This window comes from Sorex fumeus, unplaced genomic scaffold, assembly GCF_029834395.1.
Source record: "Sorex fumeus unplaced genomic scaffold, SorFum_2.1 ptg000131l, whole genome shotgun sequence".
In the NCBI taxonomy this organism is placed as follows: Eukaryota; Metazoa; Chordata; class Mammalia; order Eulipotyphla; family Soricidae; genus Sorex; species Sorex fumeus.
The window spans coordinates 23,605,574-23,632,997 of NW_026606188.1; the positions used below are offsets into that span (position 1 = coordinate 23,605,574).

The 27,424-nt window shown below is 53.5% G+C and overlaps 1 protein-coding gene across 2 annotated transcripts; it reads right to left on the bottom strand.

The window, feature by feature from the left end:
* Positions 1–3: 3 nt before the first annotated feature.
* On the bottom strand, positions 4–27,424 carry MOV10 (Mov10 RNA helicase). Of its 2 annotated transcripts, XM_056138970.1 has the most exons (21): positions 27,329–27,424; positions 27,043–27,225; positions 11,465–11,671; positions 10,493–10,728; positions 10,091–10,349; positions 7,903–8,034; positions 7,004–7,172; positions 5,683–5,837; positions 5,288–5,464; positions 5,031–5,178; positions 4,575–4,733; positions 4,210–4,313; positions 3,969–4,066; positions 3,669–3,885; positions 2,282–2,399; positions 1,971–2,162; positions 1,778–1,852; positions 846–971; positions 681–769; positions 366–487; positions 4–299 (listed from the first exon to the last, which is right to left on the bottom strand). In XM_056138970.1, exons 2-21 carry the CDS (start codon positions 27,177–27,179, stop codon positions 229–231), a joined length of 2,991 nt encoding a protein of 996 aa, XP_055994945.1. In that variant the 5' UTR covers positions 27,180–27,225; positions 27,329–27,424; the 3' UTR covers positions 4–228. The 2 variants fall into 2 exon arrangements, with proteins under 2 accessions (XP_055994945.1, XP_055994944.1); XM_056138969.1 differs by lacking the exons at positions 4–299; positions 27,329–27,424 and having other exon boundaries at positions 325–487; positions 27,043–27,291.

A 27,424-nucleotide genomic window follows, 5' to 3' on the forward strand; every position in this document is an offset into this window, starting at 1 on the left:
AAGATTTTGTTTTCAGGTTTTCTTCCTCCCTCTTCCCCCCATTGTTAGCAGCAGCTCGTCCAGTCAGTCCCGTGGGGCGGGGGAGGGAATGGCTGGCTGTAAACGCCTTCCCCAGCCTCTGGGTCGGTTCCCGGGAGAGGGGGAGCGGGGCGGGGCTGGGTTGGGGTGCTGGTGCGGGGTGGGGCGCTTAAGGCTTGGCTGGCATGAGAAGGTGGGTGGGCGCTGTCCTCAGACCTCATTTCTCCACTCGGGCTCCACCTGCGCAGACAGGCCATCTTCCCCCTCCCGCTCTCGGGGCCCTGGAGAGAGAGGGGGTGAGTCCCACTACGGGCTGGCCTCGGCCACTCCCCCACGACCAGCCGTACCTGAGGTAGAGGCGCTGAGCTTGCTCAGGTCTTCAAGTAAGTTCTGTCCCTGCTGCAGATCCAGCTTGGCAGGGAAGGGGCATCCAGTATACCCCCCATTTTCTTTACAGAACTCCAGGAATCTGTGGGGTACAGGGACAGTCACACCCAGCTGCAGGGGCCCCCACAGAAACTGGGGGGACAGTCCTCACCCCAGGTCCTGCCACAGCAGGCTGGGGCTCTGGGCTGCCAGGCCTCCCAGCGTGTGGGTGCTGCTCATGGGGGGGGGGGGGGGCGCGGAGCCGCAAGCAGCAGGGGGCTGGGGGGGATGCTCACACTTTCCAGTCCCGGTCATGGCCCAGGAGGAGCGGGTTGCCCACCACGATGAGCAAAGCCTTAGCCCGGGTCACAGCCACGTTGAACCTCTGGAAGGAAGAAGCGGTGGAGTCACGGAGGGAAGGGCCGGAAGGACGATTTCCTGCCACCAGCCAGCCCGCAAACCTTGGGGTTCTTAAGGAAACCCAGGTTAAAGTCCAGGTCCAGTTGTACAAAGTTCTGGCTGCTGCGCACGGTGGAGATGAGGATGACGCTGCGTTCCTGGCCCTGGAACTCTTCCACGGAGCCCACCTGCAGGGAGAGCAGGGCCTGAGCCCAGGATCCCAGGGCCCCTGACAGGCAGGGGGCCGCGCCCTGGGGAGCCAAGAGCGCAGGGCAGTGTCCTGTCTTTGCAATGCTTCTGAGGACGAGCACTGACTGGGTCTTGCTAGCGGAATCCCACCCTGGGCCAGACCCAGCCGCGCTGAGGGGGAACTGGCCAGAGGGGCCTCTAGCTGGGAGCCTTCAGCTTTCCAGCCTAGCCACACGAGAGATCACCTGGGGCGCTGTAAGAAATACCTGGGCCCTGACTCTGCCCCCAGATAACCGTGCCAACAGCCGGGCGGGGCGCTGGCACCGTGCAAGGCCAAGCTCTCCAGATGATTCTTATCTGCAGGCAGCCTAGCTGCAGGCTCGGCGGGAGGGGGAGGGCAGGGGTGCGGTCACATGACAGGGCGGGCAGCCCTGGAGCTTGGACTTTATCCCCAGGACACAGTACACAGAGCAACCCGATCCCAAAGATTGTATGGGGTAATGGCTAAACCTTCAGGCTTCTGCCCCCTGGCCCAGCCCTCTGTGGGGAGTCTAGGGAGGGAGGGCCTAGGCAGAGCCCCAGGCGGTGAGGAGGAGGCACTGTGGGCAAAATGAGGAGCCTGAAGCTGGGAGAGACCGTGAAAGAGTGGGAGCTGGAGACAGTGGAGGGGGCTGGGCAGAGCGCCTGCATGCGGGGGACCCCAGTTCCATTGCCACGGGAAGTGACCCTCGAGCACAGAGCCAGGTGCCCCTGAGCACCACCAGGTAAGGCCCCAGATACAAAAGGAAGAAGGGAGGAGGGTCACCTTCAACTCCTTGATGTCATCCATGCCCCGCAGCTCTTTGTCCAATTTAGTGATGCAGTACCGGATTTTCTCCACCTGGAAGGTGGGCACAGGGACCTCTGTCATGCCACGCCCCAGTGCATGGGGGAGCCGGATAGGAGGCAGGGCAGTGACCTCCGAGCCCCCCACCCTCGAGGGGAACCAAGGGGCTGACCTGCTTGCGGTAGGGGGAGATGATGCCCACGTTTCGTGGGCTCAGGCGAGCCTTGCCCTTCTTGGAGGAGGGGGCCAGCAGCTGCTTCAGGTAGGAAATCACCGTGGACGCCTCTTCGGGGTTGAAGAAGGACGGACTGTTGCCCTCGCGCTCATCCTTGCCCATGACGCCGTGGAAGATGATGGGGAAGCCCTGGCCGTCAGGGGGGCAGGGGCCCTCAGCAGCGCTGCCCTCCGGCCCTCCCCCACCTCATCCTGCCCGACCGGGGAAGGGGACAAGGGAGAGGCCAATGGGCTTCTGCCTAGCCGCACCTTCTGGGGCAGCCCCTCCCAGTTGCAGAAACGCTCTCGGTCGATTTTGTCGGCACAGGCCTGCAGCTCCTGGTCATAGTAGAGCTGGTTGGGGGTGTCCAGGATGGTGGGGTGAGACCTGGCACGAGGGAACAGCCGGACCAGGAGTTGGAGGAATCTCTGTCCTCCTCGTCCTTGGCCTCCCCCACTTCCTGCTCTGGGCCCGGTGCAGGTGTGCCCTCGCCTGCTGGACAGTGACTGGCACACGGACCACACCACCACCACCGACCACACCACCACCAACAACCACACCCAGCACATCAGCTCAGTGTAGCGGGGAAGAGATCAGGGACCTAGAACAAAACCCAAGAATGTACTCCCACCATTATCTGATGCGCTTTACTGAAAAAACATGAAGCTGTACAACACAGGAAGTCTCAGTTACAACCACCAAATTCTGTGACGTGCCTGCCACGGAGGTTGCTAGGGGTATGGTGGGGGTAGGTGCGGGTGAAGGGTGGAGGATAGGGACACTGGTGAAAGCTGACACTGGTAGTGGGATTGGTGTTAAAATACTACATGCAAAAAAAAATGATATGCCTAAAATTCAACTATAATTCATGACTCAACTGTCACTATCACTGTCACTGTCCTCCCGTTGTTCATTGATTTGCTCGAGCGGGCCCAGTAACATTGTGAGACTTGTTACTGTGTTTGGCATATCGAATAAGTCATGGGTAGCTTGCCAGGTTTTGCCGTGCAGGCAAGATACTCTCGGTAGCTTACCAGGCTCTCCGAGAGGGGCAGAGGAATCAAACTCGAGTCGGCAGACCCGGCCGCATGCAACGCAAACACCCACCCGCTGTGCCATCGCTCCAGGCCCAGAATTCAATTATCAACTGTAAATCAGTTCTTTAAAAATTATATATGTATGTGTATATATATATATATATATATATGTTGTAAAACAATAGTTAACACTGATGTCTAGCTAAAAAGAGTAAGGACTGAGAAAGAGCATTTTATGAACTCCTGGAATAAAGCTTAGAGAGCTCTTCAAATTAGCCACCTAGGGTCTAGGGTCAGAGAGCGACTCAGAGGCTGAGCATGCAGCAGGCAAGAGGCTTGGATTCAATCCCTGGCACTGCCTGGTCTCCTGAGCACCATTAGATGTGGTCCAAAAGCCAAAATTAAAATAACAGAGGCAGCAGTAGGTTTACATCTCTTTTTCTCACCCTTTGGATGGCTTGGAAACATCACCTGGAACCTGCCCTAGACCTGTCCACAGGTCAACATGCCGCTCCAGAGTCAACCCGTGGGCAGCCGTGAAGAGGCCAGGAAGAAGCCTGGCGGCTTCCAGCGCACTCCTTCTGGCAGCCAGCCCTTGGGTGTGAGGGTGCAGGCTCACCTGTAGTTGCGTAACAGCTTAGTGATGAACTGGGAGTTATAGCCGTCCGGGCCCTTCTTGTACAGGGAGTTGTAGGTGAGCAGGCGCTCCAACAGCGAGTAGCTCAACCCGTGTCTCTGGGCGAGCGGGGAGCGCAGCACTGGCCCCAGCTGCCGGGGGTCTCCTGCAAGCACCAGCTGCCCTCCAGGGTCGCCCAACTCCTTGACTTCCAGCAGTCCTGGAAGAGGGGGCAGCAGCCTAAGATTCCGCGTGGAATCCCATGCAGAGTGGCCGCCCCGACCCCCATCCGGAGTTCCTTACCCGCTATGGCCACCAGGCACTCGGGCTCCATGGAGTGGCCAGCCTCATCGATGAAGATGTGAGTGAAGTGGCTGATGGGAAACTGGGCCGAGACCAACCTAGCAGAGGGCAGGCACATAACTACCCAACAGAACGCTCATCCATGCTGGCTCTGACTGCCCCTCCCATCTCCCGTGCCCTCAGAAACTGCCTCCCCGCCCCCACAGCCTGGGCTGTCCACTTACACATATGGTCTCCCCACCTGCTGGCCGTGATGAGAGTAGTAATTAAGACACGATATTCCTGCAGCTGCTTCTTGGCAGGAAACACAAACTCCCCCTTCTTTGCATCCCAGTTACAGCAGGGCTGAGAAGGGAGAGGCTCAGCTCTACCCACTCACACCCTGACGTTGGTTCTGAACCCCTCCCCACCATCCTGGCAGGTACAGGGCGAAGAGCACCAGCCCACCCCAGTCAGGGACAGGGCAGAGAGCGCCAGCCCACCCCAATCAGGGACAGGGCAGGACAGCGCCAGCCCACCCGAGGTCACCATGAGCAGCAGAATCCAGGGCTCCCATGTCCCAGCTCCAGCACCACTGCCTGAGACTCTTCCAGCTCCCCCCAGTACCTTGATGTCTTCAGGCACCAAGCGGATGTCCCTGCTGGGGGCCAGCAGGCGGTAGATGGCCCTGGGCAAGTGAACCTGGAGCCGCTGGCAGAGGAGATCAGCCCCAGAGTTGGAGGGGGCGCAGGCCAGGATGCGGGCTTTGGGCAAATGCTTCACCACCTGGGGGGCAGAGGCAGGCAGTGTATGGAGTGAGGCACGGAGACTGGAGAGCCAAGGGTAGCACAGGCTGGTGCCACAGGGTGTGGGCTTCCCAAGGGCTGGAGCTGAGTCCCAACAGCAGGCACTTGATTGCTGCAGAATCAGGCCAACGGGTAATGGATATGGACAGGGCGACCCCAACAATCTGGCCCCACCTGCACAGCCATGCTCAGGGGCCACACTGACCCCTGAGGTCAGCTCAGAGAAATGCAGGGAACTGTGGGCGTGGTCTGGCAGGGGTCAGGGGAGAGGCCCCACCTGCTTGATAGCTTCCACTAAAGTGACCGTCTTGCCAGTGCCTGGGGGCCCAAAGATGATGTAGGGTGCTGGTCGGGTGGTTCCCAGGACAATGTGCTTCAAGGCCTGCAGCTGCTCAGGGTTTGACTCCAGAGTCCGGTCATATAGGCTGGCAGGAGAGGTGTGGACCCCCATCACCGGGGATCCCAGAGGCCAGCCCCACCCCACCCCTCCGGCCATGTGTCCGGGGCCTTGGGGCAGCCCACACACAGTCTCACTTGAGGGTCACATTGGAGGGCAGCAGCGGGACCCCACGGGCGGCCACAGGGAAGAGCACGGGCTCCAGTGTGCTGCGTCCTGTCAGCTCCAGGGCGCGGTGCTGCACGCGGAGCGGCTGGCGGTTGAAGGTGAAGCTCACGTTGAAGGCCAGTCCAGGCACGAAGAGGTTCAGGAGGCTGCCAGGAGGGGGACAAGCGGGGCTTCCGTGAGCAGCAGAGCCTATCCCAACTCCCCGCTCCAAGACCTCCAGGCGAAGGCCCCCAAGGAATCTGCAGTGCCCCAGAGGGAAAGCACCCTGCTCCTCCCTGGGGTCCCACTCTCCCAAAGAGCACCCCCCTTCCCCTTGCTCCAGAGAGACGCCCTCCCGGCTGCCCAGGGGTCTCCAGACACACACCTCCTGGAGAAGCTCAACTTGACGCGGTCCAACTCCACCCTGTGCACGAAGCCCTTGTAAGTGACAGGCTCTTCCAGGTGTGACTCAGTGGACAGAACAGCAAACAGGTGGTCGCCCCGGAGCACCGAGGGACGGCTCTCGGCCACTCCGGGGACCTACAGGGTGTGAACTCAGTTAGCATCTATCCTGGGACTGATGCTTGGTCCTGCCTGTCCAGTGGGCAAGCATCAGAGGACAGAGCAAGTTCTGAGCTGCTTAGGGACCTACATCCAGAGCCGCCAAAGCCCTCCTGAGGGACTGGCGAACCTCCTCCAGGCCTGTCTGCTGGATCTCTTGGCCAGGTCAACTCCTGCCCTGCCGTAATGGTCTGGTACAGGGGTCATTGCCTTGCATGCAGCTGATCCTAGCTCAGTACTCACTCCTGTTCCTGGTCCCTCAGTTACCCTAGGAGTGAACCGTAAGCTCAGAGCCAAGAGTAGGCACTGAGCTCCACCAGATGTAGCCCTGAAACCCCTTGAAATAAATCAAATCTTGTTCAGGGTTGGAGAGAGGGCCCAGTGGGTTGGCAAGCATTCTTGGCATGCAAGAGACCCAGCTTCAACCTCCCCACCCCTCACCTCAAGGGTCTCCTGAGCTCTGCTGGGAGGAACCCCCAGCAAAAAGCTAGAAGGAAGCAGCCCTTGATCACTATTGGGTCTGGGAAACCCCACCCTGGCCAAAATCAACTCTTGTTCAAGGTGGGACCTGAGAAGCCTGTATAGGAATGAAGGTGGTTGACCAGGTTCTATCCCTGATACCCCATATGGTTCCTCAGCACCACTGGGAGTGACCCCTGAGCACAGCCTGAGCACTTCAAGATACACTCAAAATACCTGAACAGCTCTAAAAGCGAAATACATGCCCACCACGTACAAGGCCAAATCCAATCCCCAGTACCACACCCCCATTTAAAACAACAAAAAACCCAAATATAAAAATAAGATCATAGGCAGGGGATAGCAAACTAAAACCTGGGACCTCTCCGGGCCTGGCTCAGACACCGGCCTGAGTGCAGGCTACTCTTTCTGGTTTTGGAGTCACACTGGGAGGTGCTCAGGGCTTCCTCCTGGCTCTGTGCTCAGGAATCACTCCTGGCTTTGTGCTGGGGACCTTGTGGGATGCCAGGGGATCGAACCTGGGTCAGCCGCCTGCAAGGCACAAGTGCCCTCCTCACTGATCTACCCTCATGGTCCTGCCCAGGCCCTCAGCAGCAGGGCAACACCACCCCTGCTTATTCTCCCTGCTGGGGTAGCGACCCTGCTGACATGCCCGGAGCCCCGACCTCCAGCGTGAGCAGTGCGGGCCTCTGGTCTGCAGGGTCCCAGGTCATGGGCACAGACTCCAGGTCGTAGTGGCGGATGTCGTGCTCCATCTGGAGCTCCTCCAGGTGCAACAGCAGGCGCAGCTTCCCCGTATAGTTCCGCCACTTCAGGGCTGTCTCCAGCCGGGCCCTGCAGGGGGCAAGGGACAGGGGGCAGGGAGCAGGCACCTTCAGCACCCACCCTCTGCCCTGCACAGCTCTGGGGGACCAGCCAGAGGAGAGCAAACAAGTGGGTGGGCGTCTGCAGACTCAAAGGAGGGAGGCTCTCTCCCCCTCTGGTGCGCAGTGCTGGGCTGGAAGCCAGGGGGCTCACAGGCAAGTGCTCAATGCTGAGCTCTACACCTGGCTAGGAAGCGGAGGCCCCAGTCCCCACGCCTCACCCCTGACTTGGCATCTCCAGCCCTGCTTCTGCGGGCACACCCTCTGCTCCCTCGGATGCCGCTGTCTGCTCCAATCTCCCCTGCTTCTGAGAAGCAGAGCCCCCTCCCCACATGCTGCACTTCATTTCTGTTCGTCTCACACTCATAACTCAACCAGATCCATGTTTGTTTGGGCACAATGCCCGGCAGTGCTCAGGGATCACTCCTACTGGGGCTCGGGGAACCCCATGGAGTGCCAGGGATAAAAAGCCTGGTTCGTCACGCGCGAGGCAAGTGCCCTGCCCACTGCACTATCTCTCTGGCCCAAAGTAAGTGTTTTTAAAGATAAGTGCCCGCACCCTGAGGACGGGCGGATGCCCAGGCGGCTTGCTGGCTTTGAACAGGACCTGTCGCAGACTGCAGTGGGGTGACAGTCAGAAAGAACAGTGGAGGCCGAGGGAGTCCCAGAAAGTAGCACAGTGATGCAAATGGGGGCCTTACTTCATCTCGGCGATCTCCTTGGGGGCAGTGAAGATGCTTTTTCCCTGCAGGTCTGGGAGCAGCTGCCGGAGGCGAGGTGGGGGCGGGTAGTGCCCCAGCGGCAGGCTGAACTCCAGGTCATAGCCTGTAGCACTGCAGGAGAGGAAGAGAGAGTGATCCCAAGGGGCCCTGCACAGTCAGGCAGACAGCCACTCCCACAGGACGCAGAAGGCTAGAAACAGCTCACTGCCGTCAGCTGGCCAGTCTCCTTATCAGAGGCTGAAACTGAAATACACACCAACAGTGTATATACACCAGAGTCAGTGGGGGTCTCTGGAGGAAACTGGAAATAGGTAATGAAGTAAATGAGTACCCATGATTTCCACCATCTAGTGAGGACTGACACTGACTTTTGGCTCTATCACCTTTCAGACTTTTCCTTTGTGTTGCATACAGTTACCCATCATAGAGGCTATGCCCGACCAAGCTATAGTCAAAGACCAGAGCCTGGCGCGTGCCTGGCTCTCTCTCTCTCTCTCTCTCACACACACACACACACACACACACACACACACACACACAGTGCTGAGGGCATCACACTGAGCCTGGGCCACTTGCAGGCAAAGTACACGCCCAGGGGCTTCGACGATCCCTAGTGCCACTCATACATTTTCCCCCTATGTCCTGCGACAAAACATATTTTTAAATTTTTGGTTTATTGGGCCACACCAACTGCACTCAAGTCTTACTCCTGGATCTGTGTTCAGGAGACCCTTGAGACTGAACCTGGGTAGAACACATGCAACGCAAGAACCGACCTGCTGAACTCTCGCTCCAACCTCCATACATGCATTTTTAACAAAAGAGCACAGTGGGTCATAGGAGCCAGAGCAGAAGTTTGGCAACTGCCTGAATGCTACTGGGTCGGCCGTGTCCCTGGTTCAAATCCTCAGCAGCATATATGATTTCCTGAGCACAGGAGGGATATCCAGATCACAGAACCAAGGCATTGCCCCAGATACCCCACCCCCAACCCAAATTAAAACACAACAAAAACACAAGGGCCTTTGTGTTTAGGGACCACATATAATAGTGCTCAGGGCTTACTCCTGGCTCTGTTCTCAAGGATCATGCACTATATGGGGTGTTAGGGATGGAACCCGGTTCAGCCGCATGCAAGGTAGGTGCCCCGCCCACTGTACTATCTCTCCAACCCAGCAATGGCCTACCTTTTGCTTGCATATACAGCCCAGTATTTGGATGACACTTCGACATGTTACAACCAGTAACATGAGGGCTAGGGAGGCAGTTCAATGAGCAAGTGTGCATGTTCTCCGTGTGGGTGGTCTGGGTTCAATTGCCAGTCCTGCCTGGGAGCCCAGCACTGCCAAGAGTGATGCCTGAGCACCACCTGATGTGGCCCCAAAAGAGAGGGGCCCAAGTGACAGTACAGCAGGTAGCATGCTTGCCTCGCAGAACAAAAAAATATAATATATAATAATTAAAACATGTTACAGAGAGATGTGTAGGGCTGCAGACTTGGCACGAATGGTAGAGCTTGTGTGTGTACAGACCTTTGCCCGATCCCTGGCATCATATGCCCACCCCGCCCTCCTTCCACCAGCACCACCAAGTGTAGCCCCACAAGGATGTAAAAACAGGCTGTCTACACCTACTATATGATTCAGTCACATAAAATGTCCCAAATAGGGAAATCTATAGAGACAAAGCTGGTGAGAATTTGTTTAGTATTGGAAGGGAACAAGTGGACGGCAGCAAGAAGTGTGAAGCTAAAGGTGGGGACGGAGTTCCTCTTTGGGATAATGAAATTTTCCAAAATAGACCAGGGGGACGACTGCGTGTGTCTGCCAATATGCAAAGAGTCCTACTCATACCGTCTCAAGCGGTGAAACTGCTAATATGTGAATGATCTCAAGTTGCCAAAGCAAGATCTTCGCCACTGGCTGCAGTTAACCCAGCAGCATTGCTAGTGAGAATACTGAAACAGTCTCAGGGCGGGAAGAGGCTCACAGTAGAGCGTTCGTCCTACACGTGTCAGATCCCGGGTTCGACTGGAGGAACTACAGGGCTCCGTCCCCTCTAATGCTCTAGCACTAGATCCAACTTGTAATGAGGGAAGGGCTCTGCCTCCCACGGCACGGGGAGCCCCTCGTACCCCCAAAGCTTCGATGCATGAGGCATGACTCACCGGTCAGGCTTCTCTCCCTCTTCAATCCGCCTGGTGGCTACAGGGTTTCTGGTGACCCGGCTCCGTGTGAAGGGAGTGGTAGGTTTCAGCTGGGCAGCCAGGGGGCTGTGGGCAACGCCAGCCAAGAAGCGGGCGATGTAGAAAGTGCCAGCCCCTTCCGAGCCTGACTCCTCAGGCCCCAGCAGCTCCCAGAGCACGGTGGCCGGGAAGTGGCCCACAAAGCTGGTCTGGCAGTGGACACGGAGCTCAAAGGATTCACCTGGGGTAAAAAGCTCATGAGTCCTCCCATCAGGCCCTCCTCCTGACGTCGGAGCAGAAAGAGGACCCCGGCAAGCGACAGGAGAGCTCGCTCAGGGCAGGCCCCCCCAATGCAGAGGCGCTTTCCTTTGGAAACCCACTCACCAGGGCCCAGTGGGCAGGGAAGCTCCTCATCTGCGTAGAAGAAGGTGAACTGCGGGGTCCAGCAGAGTGGGAAGAGGTGGGTCAGGGTGACGGGCTGACTCCCTCCATTGCGCAGCCGCAGAGTCAGCACCTCCTCGCAGTCCAGATGTAGGCGGATAAGGAGCTGCCCATCAACAGCTTCGTGGGGCCCCTGGACCTCCACATCCACCCCATGTTTGCCGTGAAGGTACTGCGCCCTGGGCAGGCAGACAGGACGGATTGAGGCACTGGCCTTGTGCGCAGCCCATCCCAGTTCAATCCCTGAACCACAGATGGTCCCTGTGCACTGCTGGGAATAGCCAGGGCATTGCGGGCATGGTCCCCGCCCCCCCATGCCCCAGAAAGGCACTGAACCCTGGGAAGGGTGGGCACGAAGGAGCAAGGCTTGGAGAATTTTAAGGTAAAGGTAAAGGCCCTCCCGTTGTTCATCGATTTGCTCGAGTGGGCCCAGTAACGTCTCCATTGGAGACTGTTGTTACTGTGTTTGGCATATCGAATATGTCACGGGGAGCTTGCCAGGCTCTGCCGGGCGGGCGAGATACTCTCGGTAGCTTGCTGGGCTCTCTGAGAAGGGCGGAGGAATCGAACTCGGGTCGGCCATGTTGGCTGCGTGCAAGGCAAACGCCCTACCGCTGTGCTATTGCTCCAGCTCTTGGAGAATAGGATGGCAAAATGCCAGTGGAACCCAGGACACCCTATCTGCCTCCGCCCCCACTCCCAGAGAGGGGGCTGTGCCCCTGAAGCCATGCACTCTTGATTTGTTTGTTTAGAGCCACACCTGGAAGTACTCGGGAAGTTTCCTCTGGCTCTGTGCTCAGGGCACCACGCAGGTCCAAGTGTGCCAGGCCTTCCTGCTGTACTATCACTCGACCCCAGTCAAGCACCTTCTCTCAGCCAGCTGCCGCAAGCCTTGTTCCCAAGCCCTATGCCCACCTGTCATCGAAGATCTTGGCTAGCAGTGACTTTTTCTGCTGGCTGAGCTCTGTGCCCTGTCTCGGTGGCTCCCGGACGGGCTCAGCAGGCTCCTGGGTGCAGCGCTCCAGCCTGAAGAACCGCACCCGCGTCTTGGTGACATAGGCCAGGTTTGCGATCTTCATTCCATACAGCATGGAGGAGAAGCCGGGGGAGCGGGTCTCACAGCTGCCAAAGCAGAGACACTGGGAAGTCAGGACAGCAGGGCTCCTTCAGGTTGGAAGGAAAGACAAGAGAACACCACACAGAACACAGATGCTCCCAACGGGAGGCTGAGGGCCAGGACAAGGAACTACTGATGTGGGTACGGGGAGAGAGGAGGCTGGAGCCGTAACATGTGAGGAGAGTGCTGGCCTTACATGCGGTCGACCCGTGGTCGATCCCTGGCATCCCAAATGGTGAGCAGAGCACCACCAGGAGTAAGCCCTTGCCATCACCAGGTGTGGCCCCCAAACCAAGTGCAACAAACTAAGGGACGAGAAAGAAAAGAAGAAATTATCTTCTGAGGGGAAGCACTATTTGAGACAAAAAGATACAAACAATGCCTCCAATAGAACTCTGGGCAAAGGCAGGAGTATCATGGGTTGGTTGGGAGAACTGATCTGAGGTCCAGCCTGAGAGTGAGAGGGGGTCAGAGAAATAGATGTCCAGGGTGTGTGGACTAGGTGGCCGGTCGGACAGCATGTCCCCCCCAGGAGTCAAGGGTGCAGGTGGAACCAGCAGGAAGGGAAAAGATCCTTCTCCAGAGAGTGAATAGCTTGGCTCTGTGCCTAGAGAAGATGAAGACAGGGGAAACGGTCAGAAGAACACTCACTCCAAGGAGCAGTGCCTCAAATTCAGCGTAGCAAACTCAACACACACACACACACACACACACACACACACACACACACACCCTGTTATGTGCCAGACCCTGCACTGGATGTGGGGGTTCAAAGATGCAAGAGACCCCAGCTTGCCTCAGTGAGCACAGCTCACACAGACTCCTGCAAAGGAGGTTCCAGGGCAATCCAGACAGCTGGGTGGGCACTGAGGGTGGGAGCAGGGGCTGTGTCCATGAGGCCTTCCCAGGACGGTCAGGATCGACTCATTAAGGACAGGAGAGGCGCTGTAGCCATAGTACGGCAGGTAAGGTGCTTGCCTGGCATGCAGACAACACAGGTTCAATGCCCAGAACCCCATATGGCTCCTTGAGCATTTCCAGGAGGGATTCCTGAGCATAGCGCCAGGAATAAGCCCTGAGCCCTGCCACCAAGTGTGACCCCCAAACAAAAACAAAACCAAAAAGAGTCCAGAGAGACAGGACAGAAAATGAGGCCCTGCCTTGCACGTGTGTGGTTATGCAGCTCCATGTCAGGAACCGCAGGTGATCTACTCAGCACTGAGGTGGGGCAAGAGGGGGAATCTCTGAGTACAGATCTGAGAGTAACCCCGGGGGGCACCATCAGGTGATGCCTTAACACCACCCCAGCCCCCCAAAAAACCCCACAAACAAAACAAGTGAGCACAAAGCATGAATGAACCTCACCAGATGTGAGAAAAAGCATCAAGGGCTGTGTGTGTGTGTGTGTGTGTGTGTGTGTGTGTGTGTGTGTGTGTGTGATAATCCACTGTAAGCACCAAAAACAGGCGCCAGAGATAGCACAGCGGGGAGGGCACTTGCCTTGCATACTGCTGACCTGGGCTCAATCCCCGGCATCCCTTATGGTCTCCCGACTCCCACCAGGAGGGATCCCTGAGCACAGATCCAGGAGTAACCCCTGAGAACTGCCAGCTGTGGCACCAAATTGAAACAATAAAATAATAATAAGCATCAAGCATATGCCAAGGTCTCATGTGTGTGTGTGTGTGTGTGTGAGAGAGAGAGAGAGATGGGAAGCATGTACAAGAGATGTGCGGGGATTGCCCCCCGCTGTGACACTAGTTGGGCACCTTGAATGAGGGACTGTGCCTCAGTCTCCCCTCTCCTCTCTACAGTGGGGGTGTGAGACTTACCTGGTAGGAACCTGCGAATCCTGCCAACAGGGCAGGGCAGGAGCCTCACAGCCAGGGCCTGGCACACAGAGCTCTAGTGAGGGGTGCTAGGGTTAGTATCACACACAGTCAGGGGTGTGCCCCTGTGGAGCGGGCAAGGGAAGGGGTGGCAGGAGGCAGCAGAGGCAGTCAGGGACAGGTCCAGTACAGCTCAGCATGGCAGGCCACAAAGCCTGAACTTCACGCTGAACCCAAACCCCTGCAAGTAACTTCACAGACAGATTTACTATCTGGACAACTGACCATTCTCGATACTTTGTAGAAAACAAAAATGATTCCTAGTTCCATGGTTCTTAACCATGGTAATCCCAATAAAAGCTAAAACTAGAGGATAAGAAAACCATTTCTGGGGTTTGAGAGATTCAGGCATTTTCCTAACCCCAGGACTGCGTACAGTACGAGGGATGACCCCGAGCACAGAGCCAGAAGTTCTGAGCACTGCTAGGTGTGGCCCACCACTGGCCCCCAAATTAAAAAGATCGGTCCTGTTTCTTGTTACGGGGATTTTCCTGGTGCCTGTCTCTAACTCTGCCTCTCCTCTTCATCCCGAGTGAAAGAATGGTATGCTTCACAAAACTTCAAACTGGCTCTGATTTGCTTTAAAGAGGTAAGTCAGGTCACAGAAAACACACAGTGAATGTTAGCTACTACTGTTGGTACTGGTATTAGTGAAAGTAGTGACTACTAGGAGCAGAAGTGGCAGGGGTAGTAACTTACTTTCAGCACGCATGAAAGGCTAGCCTGAGCTGAGAGCCTCGGCTGTGTGGTAGGTTTAAGCAGGGGAGTGGCAAAATCAGATTGGCATTTCAGATGGCTCCGGCATCAGGTTGGAGCATGGCTTTGCTGGAGGCAAGACTGTAGGTAGGGAAACCAGTTAGAAGACCCGTGCAAGAGTCTCATTAAAAGATGATAAGAGGGGTTGGAGAGATAGTACAGCAGGTAGGGCATTGGGCATTTGTCTACACACAGTTGACCTGGGTTCAATCCCCAGCATCCCATATGGCCCCCAGAGTACCACCAGGAGTGATCCCTGAGCATCATAGGGTGTAGCCCCACCCATTTAAAAAAAAAAAGAAAAGGAAAAAAAGGTGATAAGGACCTGAATAAGGCAGAGGGGAGAAAAAGAGGAAGTAGCAAGAAAATAACAAACACCCCAAAGCACCAGAATCTGTGAACTGGTCTACAGAGCTGAGTTTTCCATGGTGGGGAGATGAGGGTGGGGAAATTGAGGGGGAGCCATGAGATAACTGGCAAAGGAAGGCAGACTCTCTGGAAGGGGGCACTCGAGTGCACGTGCATAAAACCTTACCACTGAGAATCACGGTTGGGGGCTGGAGAGAAGCACAGTGAGGAAGGCACATGCTCCACACTTGACTAACCCAGGTTCGATCCCTGGCACCCCATATAGTCCCCAGACCGCTACTTGGAAGGATCCTTGAACAAAGATCCAATAGTAAGCCCTGAGCACCACCCAGTATGGCCCCAAAAAAACAAAAAAGAAAATGACTATGACTAAAACAAAATTCAAGGGCTGGGTAGCGGATAGAGTGCTTACCTTACACAAATGGTTATGGATTTGACCCCGGACAACCCATATGGCCCCATGCCCCGCTAAGAATGATCCTAAGCACAAAGCCAGGAGTAAGCCCCGAGGACTACTGAGTGTGGTCCCAAACCCAAAAATCAATAATAATAAAATTGATTTAAAAAAAAGTCCAGCAAGTAGAATTTGATGATTGTCAAGAGAAGCAATGGAGGATGCAGAGCAGAAGAAAGCAACTGTCAGGTCGGGTTTGGGAGGGAAGTTCCGGGTTTGGGAGGGAAGTTCCGGAGACAGCAGGAAAGGGCAGGGCAGGGTGGGGGCTGGCCTGGGGGGGTACCATCTCGCTTTGAGGCCTCATTCCGGGCCCCCAGGGGCACCTGACTCAGAAGCCCAGCACTCAGCACAAAGGCCAGGGGAGAGTTCGAGGTTTGGGAACTTCAAGAAGAGGAGCGACAAGTCACTCTTTTTTTTTTTAATCAGTAAAGTTTTTATTAATGAAGCAAGAGTCCATTGATCTTAAAATATTTTCATAAGTAATTCCATGAATAGTATTAGATGCCATTATGTCTAATACAGAAAATAAAAATCTATTTACTATATGTTGACAAGTCACTCTTGAGGAGAGGGTGGTCAAGTGGTAAGCAGGAAATCCTACGAGTAACAGTAATGTGAACCACCAGACCTAAAATTTGTAATTAAAGTGCCTGTCACAGGGGCTGGAGCAATAGCACAGTGGGTAGGAAGCTTGCCTTGCATGTGGCCGATCCAGGCTCTAACTCTAGAAGCCTGCATGGTCTCCTGAGCACCACCAGGAATGATCCCTGAGCACAGAGCCAGGAGTAACCCCTGCACACTACCAGGTATGGCCCAAAAACCAGAAAAAAAAATTTTTAATTAAAATAAAATACAGTGCTTGTCATTGCAACAGACTTGGGGGACACAGTGAACACAGGGAGTGGTGCTAGAACATTGAAACCCAGATATTCATAACTTTGCAATTTATGGGGGATAAATAAAAATTAATTAAAAAGGAAAAAGAAAAAAAGATGGGGGGCCTGAAAGACAGCACAGCAGGTAGGGCATTTGTCTTGCATGCAGTCGACACTGGTTCAATTCCCGGCATCCCATATGGTCCCCCGAGCACCGCCAGGAGTAATTCCTGAGTGCAGAGCCAGGAGTAACCCCTGAGCATCGCTGAGTGTGACCCCCCCCCCAAAAAAAAAAGGTAAAAGGAAAAGAAAAAGAAAAAAGCTGGGGAAAGAAAAACAGTATAGCAGGTAGGATGCTTCCTCCATGCGGCCAACCTGGGTTTGATCCCGCCATCCCATATGGTTCTCTGAGCACTTTCAGGAGTGACTCCTGAGTGCAGAACCAGGAATAAGCCCTGAGCATTGCAAGGTGTAGCCCTTTTTTCTCCTGCAAATTAAAAAGAAAAAAAGGCAGAGGCCAGGTAGACTCCATGAAGAAAGGAAAAGGAAGCCCCTGGGAAAGGAGAAAACTCAGAAGGAAATCTCAGAATCAGGAGTCAGGCTCCAGAGCCAGCCAGTGTGGGTGGGGTCGACTGAAACCAGGAGGTCAATGAGAACTTTTACCGAAGTCCATGACCACTGAGTCACCAACTTCTGTGGATTAGGACAGAAACACAAAACAACCTCAGGCTCCAGAGAGAGCACAGGGGGTAAGGCTTACAAGTGGCCGAACCTGGTTTGATCCCCAGTGCCTTCATAAGGCTCTCTGAGCACAGTCAGAACTGGCCCTGAAGCACTGCCGATATGGACCCCAAATACACACACACACACACACACACACACACACACACCACCAGCAGGCTCCAGGGGGACCTCTGCTAGCTGCACAGTGGCAGTGGTAAGTCGTGAGGAAGACCCCTTGAGCACTGGTGACCTGGCCTGTGTGGAGGACAGAGGATGGAAGGGAAGGCAGGCCTGTGCCTGCAAGGGCTGTTCGCCACTCCAGACGGAGGCTGGCGGCAGGGGATGGAGACCCAGGAAGGCCCCATCCACTGGTTTTAAGAGAAGTCCAAGTCAAAAATATACGTATTTTAAAATTTTTTGGTTTTGAGACCATACCTGGAGGTGCTCAGGACTTATTCCTGGCTGTGCTCAAGAATCATTCCTGTCAGGCTCAGGGGACCATATGGGATGCTGGGGGTGCTGAACCCAGGTCAGCAATGTGCAAGGCAAATGCCCTACCTACTGTGCTATCATTCCGTCTTTCTTCCCCAAGTCAAAATTTTAATATGGAATCACCTATTTTTGTAACTTCCACATGAGCATATAGGCAAGCAAAACTCAACTTTGTGAACTTTGCAAATTCCGTGGCTGTATCTAAGCTCTTCTCCAATGACTTTCCAACAGTGTCTTCCTAGTCTAAAGTGATAGTCCTAAAATAAATAATAAAGCCTCCTGCAAAAATGTTTTAATTGTTTTCTGCCACCCCAGCAGTGCTCAGGGCTTACTCCTGGATCTGTATTCAGGGATCACTCCTGGTGGAGCTCAGGAGACATATGGGGTGCGGAGGAGATGATGTATAGAAGGCAAGCCACCTACCTGCTGTACTATTGCTCCAGCTCCCAAACCAAAATTTTTTACTAGTACATATTTGTGGAATAAGGTGATCAACTCAATATTGAGACAGGCAGGCAGATAGGGAAGGGTCCCATAATAATGAAATGCCTGGGAAGTAATAAAACAAGGTGTCAGGATCCACCTTGTAGACACAGGAATTAAGATCTAACAAGACCGTTACCTGGGGCTGGAGCGACAGCACAGCGGCCAACCCGGGTTCGATTCCCAGCATCTCATATGATCCCCTGAACACCACCAGGAGTAATTCCTTAGTGCATGAGCCAGGAGTAACCCCTGTGCATCGCCGGATGTGACCCAAAAAGCAAAAAAAAAAAAAAAAAAAAAAAAAAAAGACCTTTACCAGGCGTCAGCACAGACCCAGACAAGACTGGACACCCCACCCCCACTCCCACTCCATCCCCTTAGGGAGAAGCTCCAGCAGGAACAAAGGCTGGTAAAGGAATTTCAAAGAAGACCATCAGCTCCTCCCAACTCTACCCCCTTGGCAACCACCCTAGCGATGGACTCTCGGCTAGGCAGGAAGCCCCACGTGGAGAGGCTTGGGAGAAACCCTGTAAGAGGCAACTTGAACAAAGGAAGCCTGTACAAGTGCCGCCCAAGCCCAGTGCTGTAGCGCTGTAGCCGAGCCCATGGGGAGCCTGCATCTTCCCATTGAGATGCGGACCTTCATACCCTCATACTTTACTGCTGGGATGTGCTCTGGGGCTCTCTGCCTAGGAGAAACCCGTGTTCTCTCTGAAGTGCATTACTCTCTTTCTCTCTCTTTTCTCTCCCTCCTCCCCCTTCCTCAAAAACCTGCAAATAAAATCTGTTTTTACTTCACTGCTCGTGTCCTCCTGGAATTCTTTTCTGTGAGAAGGCAAGGAGCAGAAGGGCCTGGGTGAGGCCTAGGGCTGACTTCTCTCTCCTGCAAAAAGCAGTTCCTCGCTCCAGCCTGAGTGCACAGCTCCCAGAGAAATTGGGTGCTGGGGGGTCAACTTCCGTGCCGTACAGAACAACTCAATGGCAGGCGTGACCTGGTGACTACCTGGTGGGGCTGGCGGGACTCAGGGGGCTCTGCAGGGGGTTCGCTGCAGACCTTGTGAGTCCTAGCCTTTCCGGCCAGTGCCTGGGTGGCAGAGGCCATAGCAGAAAGTGGCAGATCCTCTTCTCGAGGTTGCAGTCTCTCCTCTCTGTTTCATCAGGGGGCCCACTGGCATTAATATAAAAGAAAAACACTCAACTTAGGTGTTGGAGAGATAGTACAGTAGGCAGGATGTGGGTTAGATCCCCAGCACCCCACCTGGTACTATGGTGGGTGCGTACAAGGTAAGTGCCCTAACCACTATACTGTCACTTCAGTCCCCAAACAGAGGTGATTTAAGACAGGAATCCCATTTCTGAGAAAAAGAAACAATGTGAAGGTGCTTCCCCACAGTCATTCACTGTAGCCAGGAACTGGAAACAAAATCCTGTGAGGGACTAAGAGGAAGAGCTCTGCCTAAACCCCATTTTGAATTCCCGGCATTGAATATGGTCCTCTGAACACCTCCAGGGGGAACTCTTGAGCAGAGCCAGGACCGGGCCCTGAGTGCTGACGGTGTGGTACAAGCCCAAGCTGGTCCTTAACCCAAACCCTACAGTCCTCAACACAGAGCCACAAGGTGCACCGGAGCACAGCTGGAGGGGACCAAAATGTAAAAAATAAAAATAAAGAGGAAGGGGCCAAGAGATAGCACAAAGGGCTGGGGAGCACACATTCCAGAATCCTGGGTTCAGTCCCTGGCACTGCACAGTCATCCCCCAGCACCAAAGGAATTTACCCCTGGGTACCACCGAAGGAACTTTGCACTCAAACACTTACTAATGATGAAATGATAGTCATGTTAAAGTCATTAGAGAATTGCAATGCTCTCCATAATTAACCTGAAACACAGACTAAGACTAAGATGGGTAAAGGGATACTTCTATGAGAAAATAGGTCTAAAATCACTGTATCACTTTCATCCTGTTGTTCATCGATTGCCTCGAGCAGGTCCCAGTAACATCTCCTTCGTCCTAGCCCTGAGATTTTAAAAAGTGCCATATTCGAGGATCTTTCAGGGTTAAGAGAATGAGACCCATCATTGTTACTGGTTTTTGGCATACTGAATACGACACGGTGAGTTTGCCAGACTCTGCCTTGTGGGCAGGATACTTTTGGTAGCCTGCCAGGTATAAAATGTAAATTAAGAAATTTAAGAAATCAAGGTGAATGTATCTGGGTATTCATTGTATAATCATCTCAACTTTTGTATTTAGAATTTGTCATAACAAAGTGTTGGGGGAAACTCCAACGTATGTGAGTGATATATGCCAGATTATTAGTAGTGATTTCCATTACATGTTATTAAGGAAAGTGGAATACAAAAAATATTTATAGGTGCAGAGAGACAGTACAGTGGGCAAGGCACTTCCCTGGTGATGGGAAAGGGCAGGAAGGGCTCTGGCTGCTGCCATATGACCAGGATTTGATACTGGAACACTGCCAGGAGTGATCCCTGAGCACCGAGTCAGTAGGAAGTCCTGAGGCAACCAGTTGCAGCCCAAACTCCTCAAAAATAAATAATAATAACACAATGTAAGAAAAAAATGTGTATAATATCATCCTGTTCTTTTCATAAATAACCAAAAAGAACCAGAGGTAGCTCAAAAGGGTGGAGGTTTTCTCTCTGAGCTCATCTCTCTCCTCTCACTTTTCTCTACATAAATCTCATTAAAAACAATTTCAATTCACGCACAAGTACACACACACACACACACACACACACACACACACACACACACACACTCACATACGCAAAGTGTCCCCTAGGCACTGCTGGGGGCAACCAGAACTGAGCTGGGACTCAAGCAACACTGAATAGCCTGAAGCCACAAACATAAAAATACTGCCTCCGGCCACCCTTGGCTGCTACCTGAACAAGTAGTAGGAGAAGGAGGGAGGTGGGGTGCTGCCATGGGGAGGAGCTTCAAGTCCAAAAGAATACGGGGTCCAGAGACAGAACAGCGGGAAGGGCACTCGCCTGGCCCACAGTGACCTGAATTCCACCCAGCTCCCACCATAGATGGTCCCCTGAATCCTACCTGGAGTGATCATGAGCTCAAAGCCTGAGCACTTCTGGGTGTGGCCCCAAAACAACAACCAAAAGTGGGCAGAACGGGAACAATAGCACAGTGGGTAGGATGCACATGGCCGACCTGGGTTCGATTCCCGGCATCCCATATGGTCCCCCAAGCACCGCCAGGAGTAATTCCTGAGTGCAGAGCCAGGAGTAACCCCTGAGCATCGCTGGGTGTGACTCAAAAAAAGCAAAAAAAAAAAAAAATTAAAAAGTGGGTATGAGGAATACTGCTCTCTGTATCAGTGGAAATTGTGATGTATGACGTATGTTGCATACATATGCTGTATGCTGGCTTTGAGAAAAGAAAGGGACCTCAAGGAGGGCAGCTACCCAAAGCCTTCAGAACATTTCAGTGCGGGGCTGGGGAGAGAGGACAGGAGTCAGGGTATATGCAAGAACTAGGTTTGGTCCCTAGTCCTCATGAACCACTAGGTGTAGCCCTGGTCCCCATCCTCTGCCCCAGCACTAACCACCCACCAATCCAAGTACAGAGACAGAGGGGGTGTGGCCGGGCCTTCTGAGCACCATTTGGGAAGCTGAGGCAGACTGGAGGCAAGCAGGAAGCGGGGGACACTAAAACCACCATGGTACATCTGAAACTCAACTATGAACATGCAAATCATGGTGCCTTAACATTTTTTTAAGTATCATTTCATTTAAAAAACAATTAAAGACCATATTTATGGATAATAAAAAACTTACTTCTGAAAAAAAAAAATAATCAACTTGTTGACATTGGTGTGTACCACTGGTGGCTCACAGCACAGGTGTTAGCATGTTAATGAGGCCAGGGAGCTGATACAAGGGTTAGAGCACATGCCCGGTGTAACACAGCCAAAATCTTCTACTCTTGGGTCCCGAGACATAGTACAGTGGATAGGGCACTTGCCGTGCAGGCACAGGAGCTGGGTTTGAACCCCAGAACCCATAGGATCTCCTAAGCCTCAACAGGAGTGATCCCTGAGTGCAGAGCCAAGAGTAAGCACCAAGTGGGGTTGTAGCAATCGCACAGTGGGCAGGGTGTTTGCCTTGCATGCGGCCGACCCGGGTTCGATTCCCAGCATCCCATATGAGCCTCTGAGCACCACCAGAGGTAATTCCTGAGCGCAGAGCCAGGAGTAACCCCTGTGCATCGACGGGTGTGACCCAAAAAGAAAGAAAAAAAGAGTAAGCACCAAGTGCAGCCAGGTAGGTGTGGCCCCCAAACCAAAAATAAAAATAAATTAATTAAATAAAATCTTGTATTTTTTGGGGGGGGGTCACACCCAGTGATGCACAGGGGTTACTCCTGGCTCATGCACTCAGGAATTATTCCTGGCAGTGGTCGGGGAACCATATGGGATGCTGGAAATCGAACCTGGGTCGGATGCGTGCAAGGCAAACGCCCTACCTGCTCTGCTATCGCTCCAGCCCCAATAAAAATCTTGTATTCTTTATTGTCATTTATTTTCCTTCTGCAAACATCTTGATGACAGCAGTTTTATCAGTCCCTACAGCTGGCATCACGCCCTTCTCTTGGCTCCATTCCCTAAATTGGCAGGAGTTATCAGACACTGCCAGTTACCACGTCACCCAATTTATGACCCCACAGTCTGGGGACTAGACTCCCAAAAAAGTCCCCCACAAAACCAAAGCTTACCTGTTCCAAATTCCTACATGCATTTTCTCATTCAATGCCCACAATCACGCATCCAGGTGGCAACTTAGGTCATAGAAACATTTTTGTGTGTGTGGTGTTGGCGACGGAAACCAGGTCCTCATACATGTGCAGTACCACGACTTCCCCCTTTATTTATTATTTTGGGATTTGAGGGGGTGGGGGTGTCAGGGCCATAGCCAGTGGTACTCAGGACTTATTCCTGACTTTGTGCTCAGGGATCACTTCTGGTGGTACTTGGGGACTGAGCCAGTCCAGCTGAATCAAAGGCAAATAATCATCCCTGTTTATTAATTTATTACTCCTGGCTCTACACTCAAGAATCACTCCTGGCAGGCTCAGGGGATCATATGAGATGATGGGGATCAAACCTGGATTGTCCACACACAAGGTAAGCGCCCTACCCACTATACTATTGCTCTGGTCCCTTTATTTATTTATTTATTTTGGCCCCTTTATTTATTTATTTGGCTTTTGGGTCACAACCGGTTATGCACAGGGGCTACTCCTGGCTCTGCACTCAGGAATTATTCCTGGTGGTGCTCAAGGGATGCTGGGAATCAAACCCGGGTTGGCCACATGCAAAGCAAATGCCCTACCCACTGTGCTATTGCTCCAGCCCCTGGCCCCTTTATTTTTTAAAAAACACTTTTGTTTTATTTTTGCAACCAGTGGGGCTCAGGGATTGTTCCTGGCTCTGAACTCAGGAATAACTCCTGGTTTGGGGGACCATATGGGATGCCAGGGATCAAACCCAGGTAGGCCACATGCAAAGGAAGCGCCCTACCCACTGTATAATCACTCTGGCTCTCATCCCCATTTTAAAGGAAAAAAACTGAGGCAAGGATCCTCACCTCCTTGGGGCTTCTAGTTGATCTGCACTTCTCTGTACCTCAGATACCCCCTTAGAGCCCCCCCTGCAGTCAGCAATACTGCTGAGAACATCCTGGGTCTACAATGCCCTGCCCTTGGTCCATTATTTGTTGTTGGGGGAACTAACGATGACTAATCCTTTTAAATGAAGCTCAGGAAGACTAATAGCTAGAGGAATGGTATTTCAGAACACATCAGATTGGGAAGCGATCTTAAAGGGACATCTAGTTCTGCCTTTTACCAATTCTGGGTTGCAACTCTCATTAGTGGGGCAAGAACAGGAATTTTATCAAACTGAAGCAAAATAAAATAATATCAGCAGGGACAGGGATGAAGGCTAAATATGGTTCTGATGACACACATTGTTGGTTAACACAGGTTTCTGTGAGACCAGGCAGGGAAGTACTACAGCTAAAGGTCCAGTCCCAAGCTACTCTCCTGGTCAAAAGTCAGAAACATCTTTCTCAAACCCCCCATTTCTGCCAGTCTTCTGCCTTGAAACTTTTGGTGCTTTCCAATTTCTGCAATGATTAAAAACACAACAAAAGAATGAAACCCCTCCTTTTTCCCGCCCATAGGGTACCATGGATCCCGCCTTCTCCCTCCAAGCCTCCAGTCAATTGTTGTCCCGAGTTCACCCTAGCCCTTGACAGTGCCACCTCCCCCCCACTTCTGGAATGTTCTTCCCTTGTCCCTTAAATCTGCTAATTTCTACTTTTCTTCAAGATTCTGTTTAAGAGGCCAGAGCTATAATACAGAGAATAAGGCAAGTGTCTTGCACACTGCCAACCCAAATTTGATCACCAGCACCCCATAGGGCACCCCCCAAACCCCTTGAGGAGTGATCCCTGAGCACAGGGCCAGGAGTAAGTCCTGAGCATTGCCAGGTATGACACTACCTCCACCACCCCCCCCCCCCACACACATACACATACCATCACCACCCCAAAAATAAGGGAGATTCTGTTGAAACATCACTTTCTCCCCGAAACCTCTTCAAGATTCTGTTTGTTCTCGGAATTACACACTCTCACCACACACTGGACTTTTTCTTACAGGCCTTCATTGCAACAATAATTATTAGTTTAATTGCAGCCTCCTTCTCAGTTGGGTTCCTTCTGCGTATATACACCAACTAGGGTTGCCTGCTTATAGAAGGCACTAGGCCAATACTTGTTGGATAAAAGAATGACTCACCTGCCCAAGGTTAGGAAGGTCTCCAAGAAACCTTCCCTTCCTCCCCATAACGGGATTGTGTACTAAAGCAAACACCCTCTTGGGAAGCCCATGAGTTTGCAACTGGGGGCGGGGGGGCTTGAGTTCATTTTGGCCTCACACATCTCTGAAAAATATTATTTCACATGCTTAATAGTTAGGGAGGGATGGAAGATTGGGACTGCAGAGATGGTACAGCAGGTGGGGCATTTACCTAATGTATGTGGCTGGCTCAGTTTAATACCTGGCACTCCATAGGGTCCCCCATAGGGTCCTCCCTTGAGGAGTGATCTCTAAGTGCAGAGCCAGGTGTAAGCCCTGAGCACAGATGGGTGTAGACCCAAAACAAAATTTTAAAAAAAGGGAGGGGGAAGGATTTTTGGGGGGGATGAGGCTCAGAGGAAACTCTTGGCTCTGTGCTCAGGGAGAGATATATGGTTTCAGGCATCAAACGTGGGTTGGCTGCAGGCAAGGCAAGGGCCCTTATCCCTGTACTATCGCTCTGGTCCCAAATGGAAGATTTAGAGTTGTTCAAGTCAAATACAGCTAGTTAAAAGGAGACCCCAGGTTTTACAGCTTTCTAAACACAACCCCAGAGCTGCAATATTACAGTACATGTTTTGTCTACACTTCTGTCACTCCCCGCGTTTCCATCAAGGCCAAGGACCTTTTTTCCGTGAAGTGAAGAGGAGTGATAGCTTTTTTGCATCAAAAACCAGTGTGGATGGCAAAAAAATTACTTTTGAAAATCCCTTAACACGACTGAGATAAAGTACAGTGTGTAAATGGGCATGTCTTGGCTTTCCCAGGCTATGGGAAAATAGTGCTGAAAAAACTGTTATCTTCAGTTTCGAGCTGGCAAATATGGCCTCTCCTTGACCCAAACAGGCTCTGTCAACTCTCTCCTCAATTCTAAATGATACACTAACCGAGGCAATGGCCCGGGCGATCTGCTTGCTCTGGCTAAGTGGTCAAATTCCTCATCATCCCTTACCTTTGCTGTAACAAATTCTTGACTTGCCTTTTGCAAGAATTCCCAATACTGGGGCGGGAGAGATGGTGTAGATGGTCATTTGCCTAGCATACCCGGGTTCGATCCAGCATCCCATACGTTCCTCTGAGCACCACCAGGAGTAATTCCTGAGCACAGAGCCAGAAGTAACCTCTGGGTATGCCCCCCCCCCAAAAAAAAATCCCAATGTTTAGTGTCTCCTATTTGTAACCTCCTGCTGAACTTCATGAAGCTTTACTGCCTATAAGTAAGTCCCCAGCTCCACTGTATTAGAGTATCATCTCCCACAGCTGCAAAACCCTCAGATAAAGAGCACCCAGTATTCTTATCCTTTCCTACTTTCCCCAAAGCACAGAATAACCATTTCTCTAACAGAGCCCCAGAAGTGGGTGGCCTGGGCAGACCAGCAGGCTGGATATTTTTTGGACAAACACATAAATAAAACAAGGTGAAATGTTCTGAAGCCCCCCCATGGGAAAGGTGTTTTCCTGCGGCCAGCATTTTTCTCATTGTCTCTATTTTCCTCTTCGTTTCATTTCGCCAAGCATTTCAGTACACCCTATGCTGAACAGAGAACCCCTACTGCTCCCCGAGGATTGTAGGGTTTTTTTTTTTCCAATTTCAGAAGTTCCCCTTGTGCCCAGCAGCTGGAGCAACCAACGGTCACCGTGCCCCTCTTCGATATTGTGCAAGTCTATTAATGTCCCTCTTAAAATGTGACTCATTCTCAACAGCGATGTTCCAGATAGGATCTGGTTGATATGGAGTTGCTACCCTCCCGCCCCCCCTCCCCCGTCTCCCCTCCTCCCGTCCAGCAGAGCATCCCCACACCCTCTCCCCCCCCCCAAAAAAAAACCACATTTGCAATATTAACAGGGTCTAGCCCGGGCTCCCGAGCAGCCAGGCTGGCCTCTGGGTGGGTCATTTCCAGGCGGTCGGTAAGGGAATCTAAATTTCCACCCCCCCTTATTCCTGGCTCTGAGACTCTCCATTCATCCCTGCTAATTTGTTTCTGGGTTCTCGGCTCGAGGCTGCAGCCTGTTGCTAGAGCGGTTTCAGGAGCGGTTCGGCTGTCTGGCAGCGAGAAGTGGCTTTGATTCTGCTCGGATGCTAGCAGGCGAGGGAAAGCAAACAGCTCTCGGCCACAGCGAGGGGGCCTCCGGGGGGCCGGACGTGGCTCCGGGTCTCCATGGAGAAGCCACAGGTGCTGATGGAGGCGGGTGCGTGCGTGGTCGTGTCCCTCTGCTGCCCACCGCGCCCTGACATCCCGTCCCCACGCTGGCTCCCCGGAGGGGCCGACCCCCAGGACGCGGCGGCTGCTCCCCGCGCCCTCCCCCACGCGCCACCGCGGCCCGGGGCGCGATCCCGCCGCCCCCGCCCCCCGTCCGGCCCGGCCCGCGCGCGGCGCCCGCGGGGTCTGGCGGGGGTACCCCCGGGCTGGGCCCGCGGCCCGTACCTGCGCTTGAAGTCGCGGTTGTACACGCTCCGCAGCCGCTCGCGATCCGTCTCGGTGTCCAGCTCGCGCTCCAGCAGGAAACTCTCGAACCTCTGGCCCGTCTTCCGGAGCTGCCGGCAGCTGAACTTGCTGGGCATCGCGGCGGCAGCTGCGGCCCAGGCGGGAGGGTCCGTGGAAATGAAACTGAAAGTGGCCGCGGCGGCTGGAGTTGGCAGGGACGCGGCGGCGGGGACCCCCGGCCCGCGCCCGGCCTGCACCCCGGCCCGCCCGCGCCGCGCCGTCCTACCTGCCCTCGGCGCCGCCGGCCTCCCCCCGTAACTCTCCCGGGCTGACCCTCCCGAGGGCCCTCCCCTCGCCCAGCTCCCGCCCCTGGCTCCCGGCC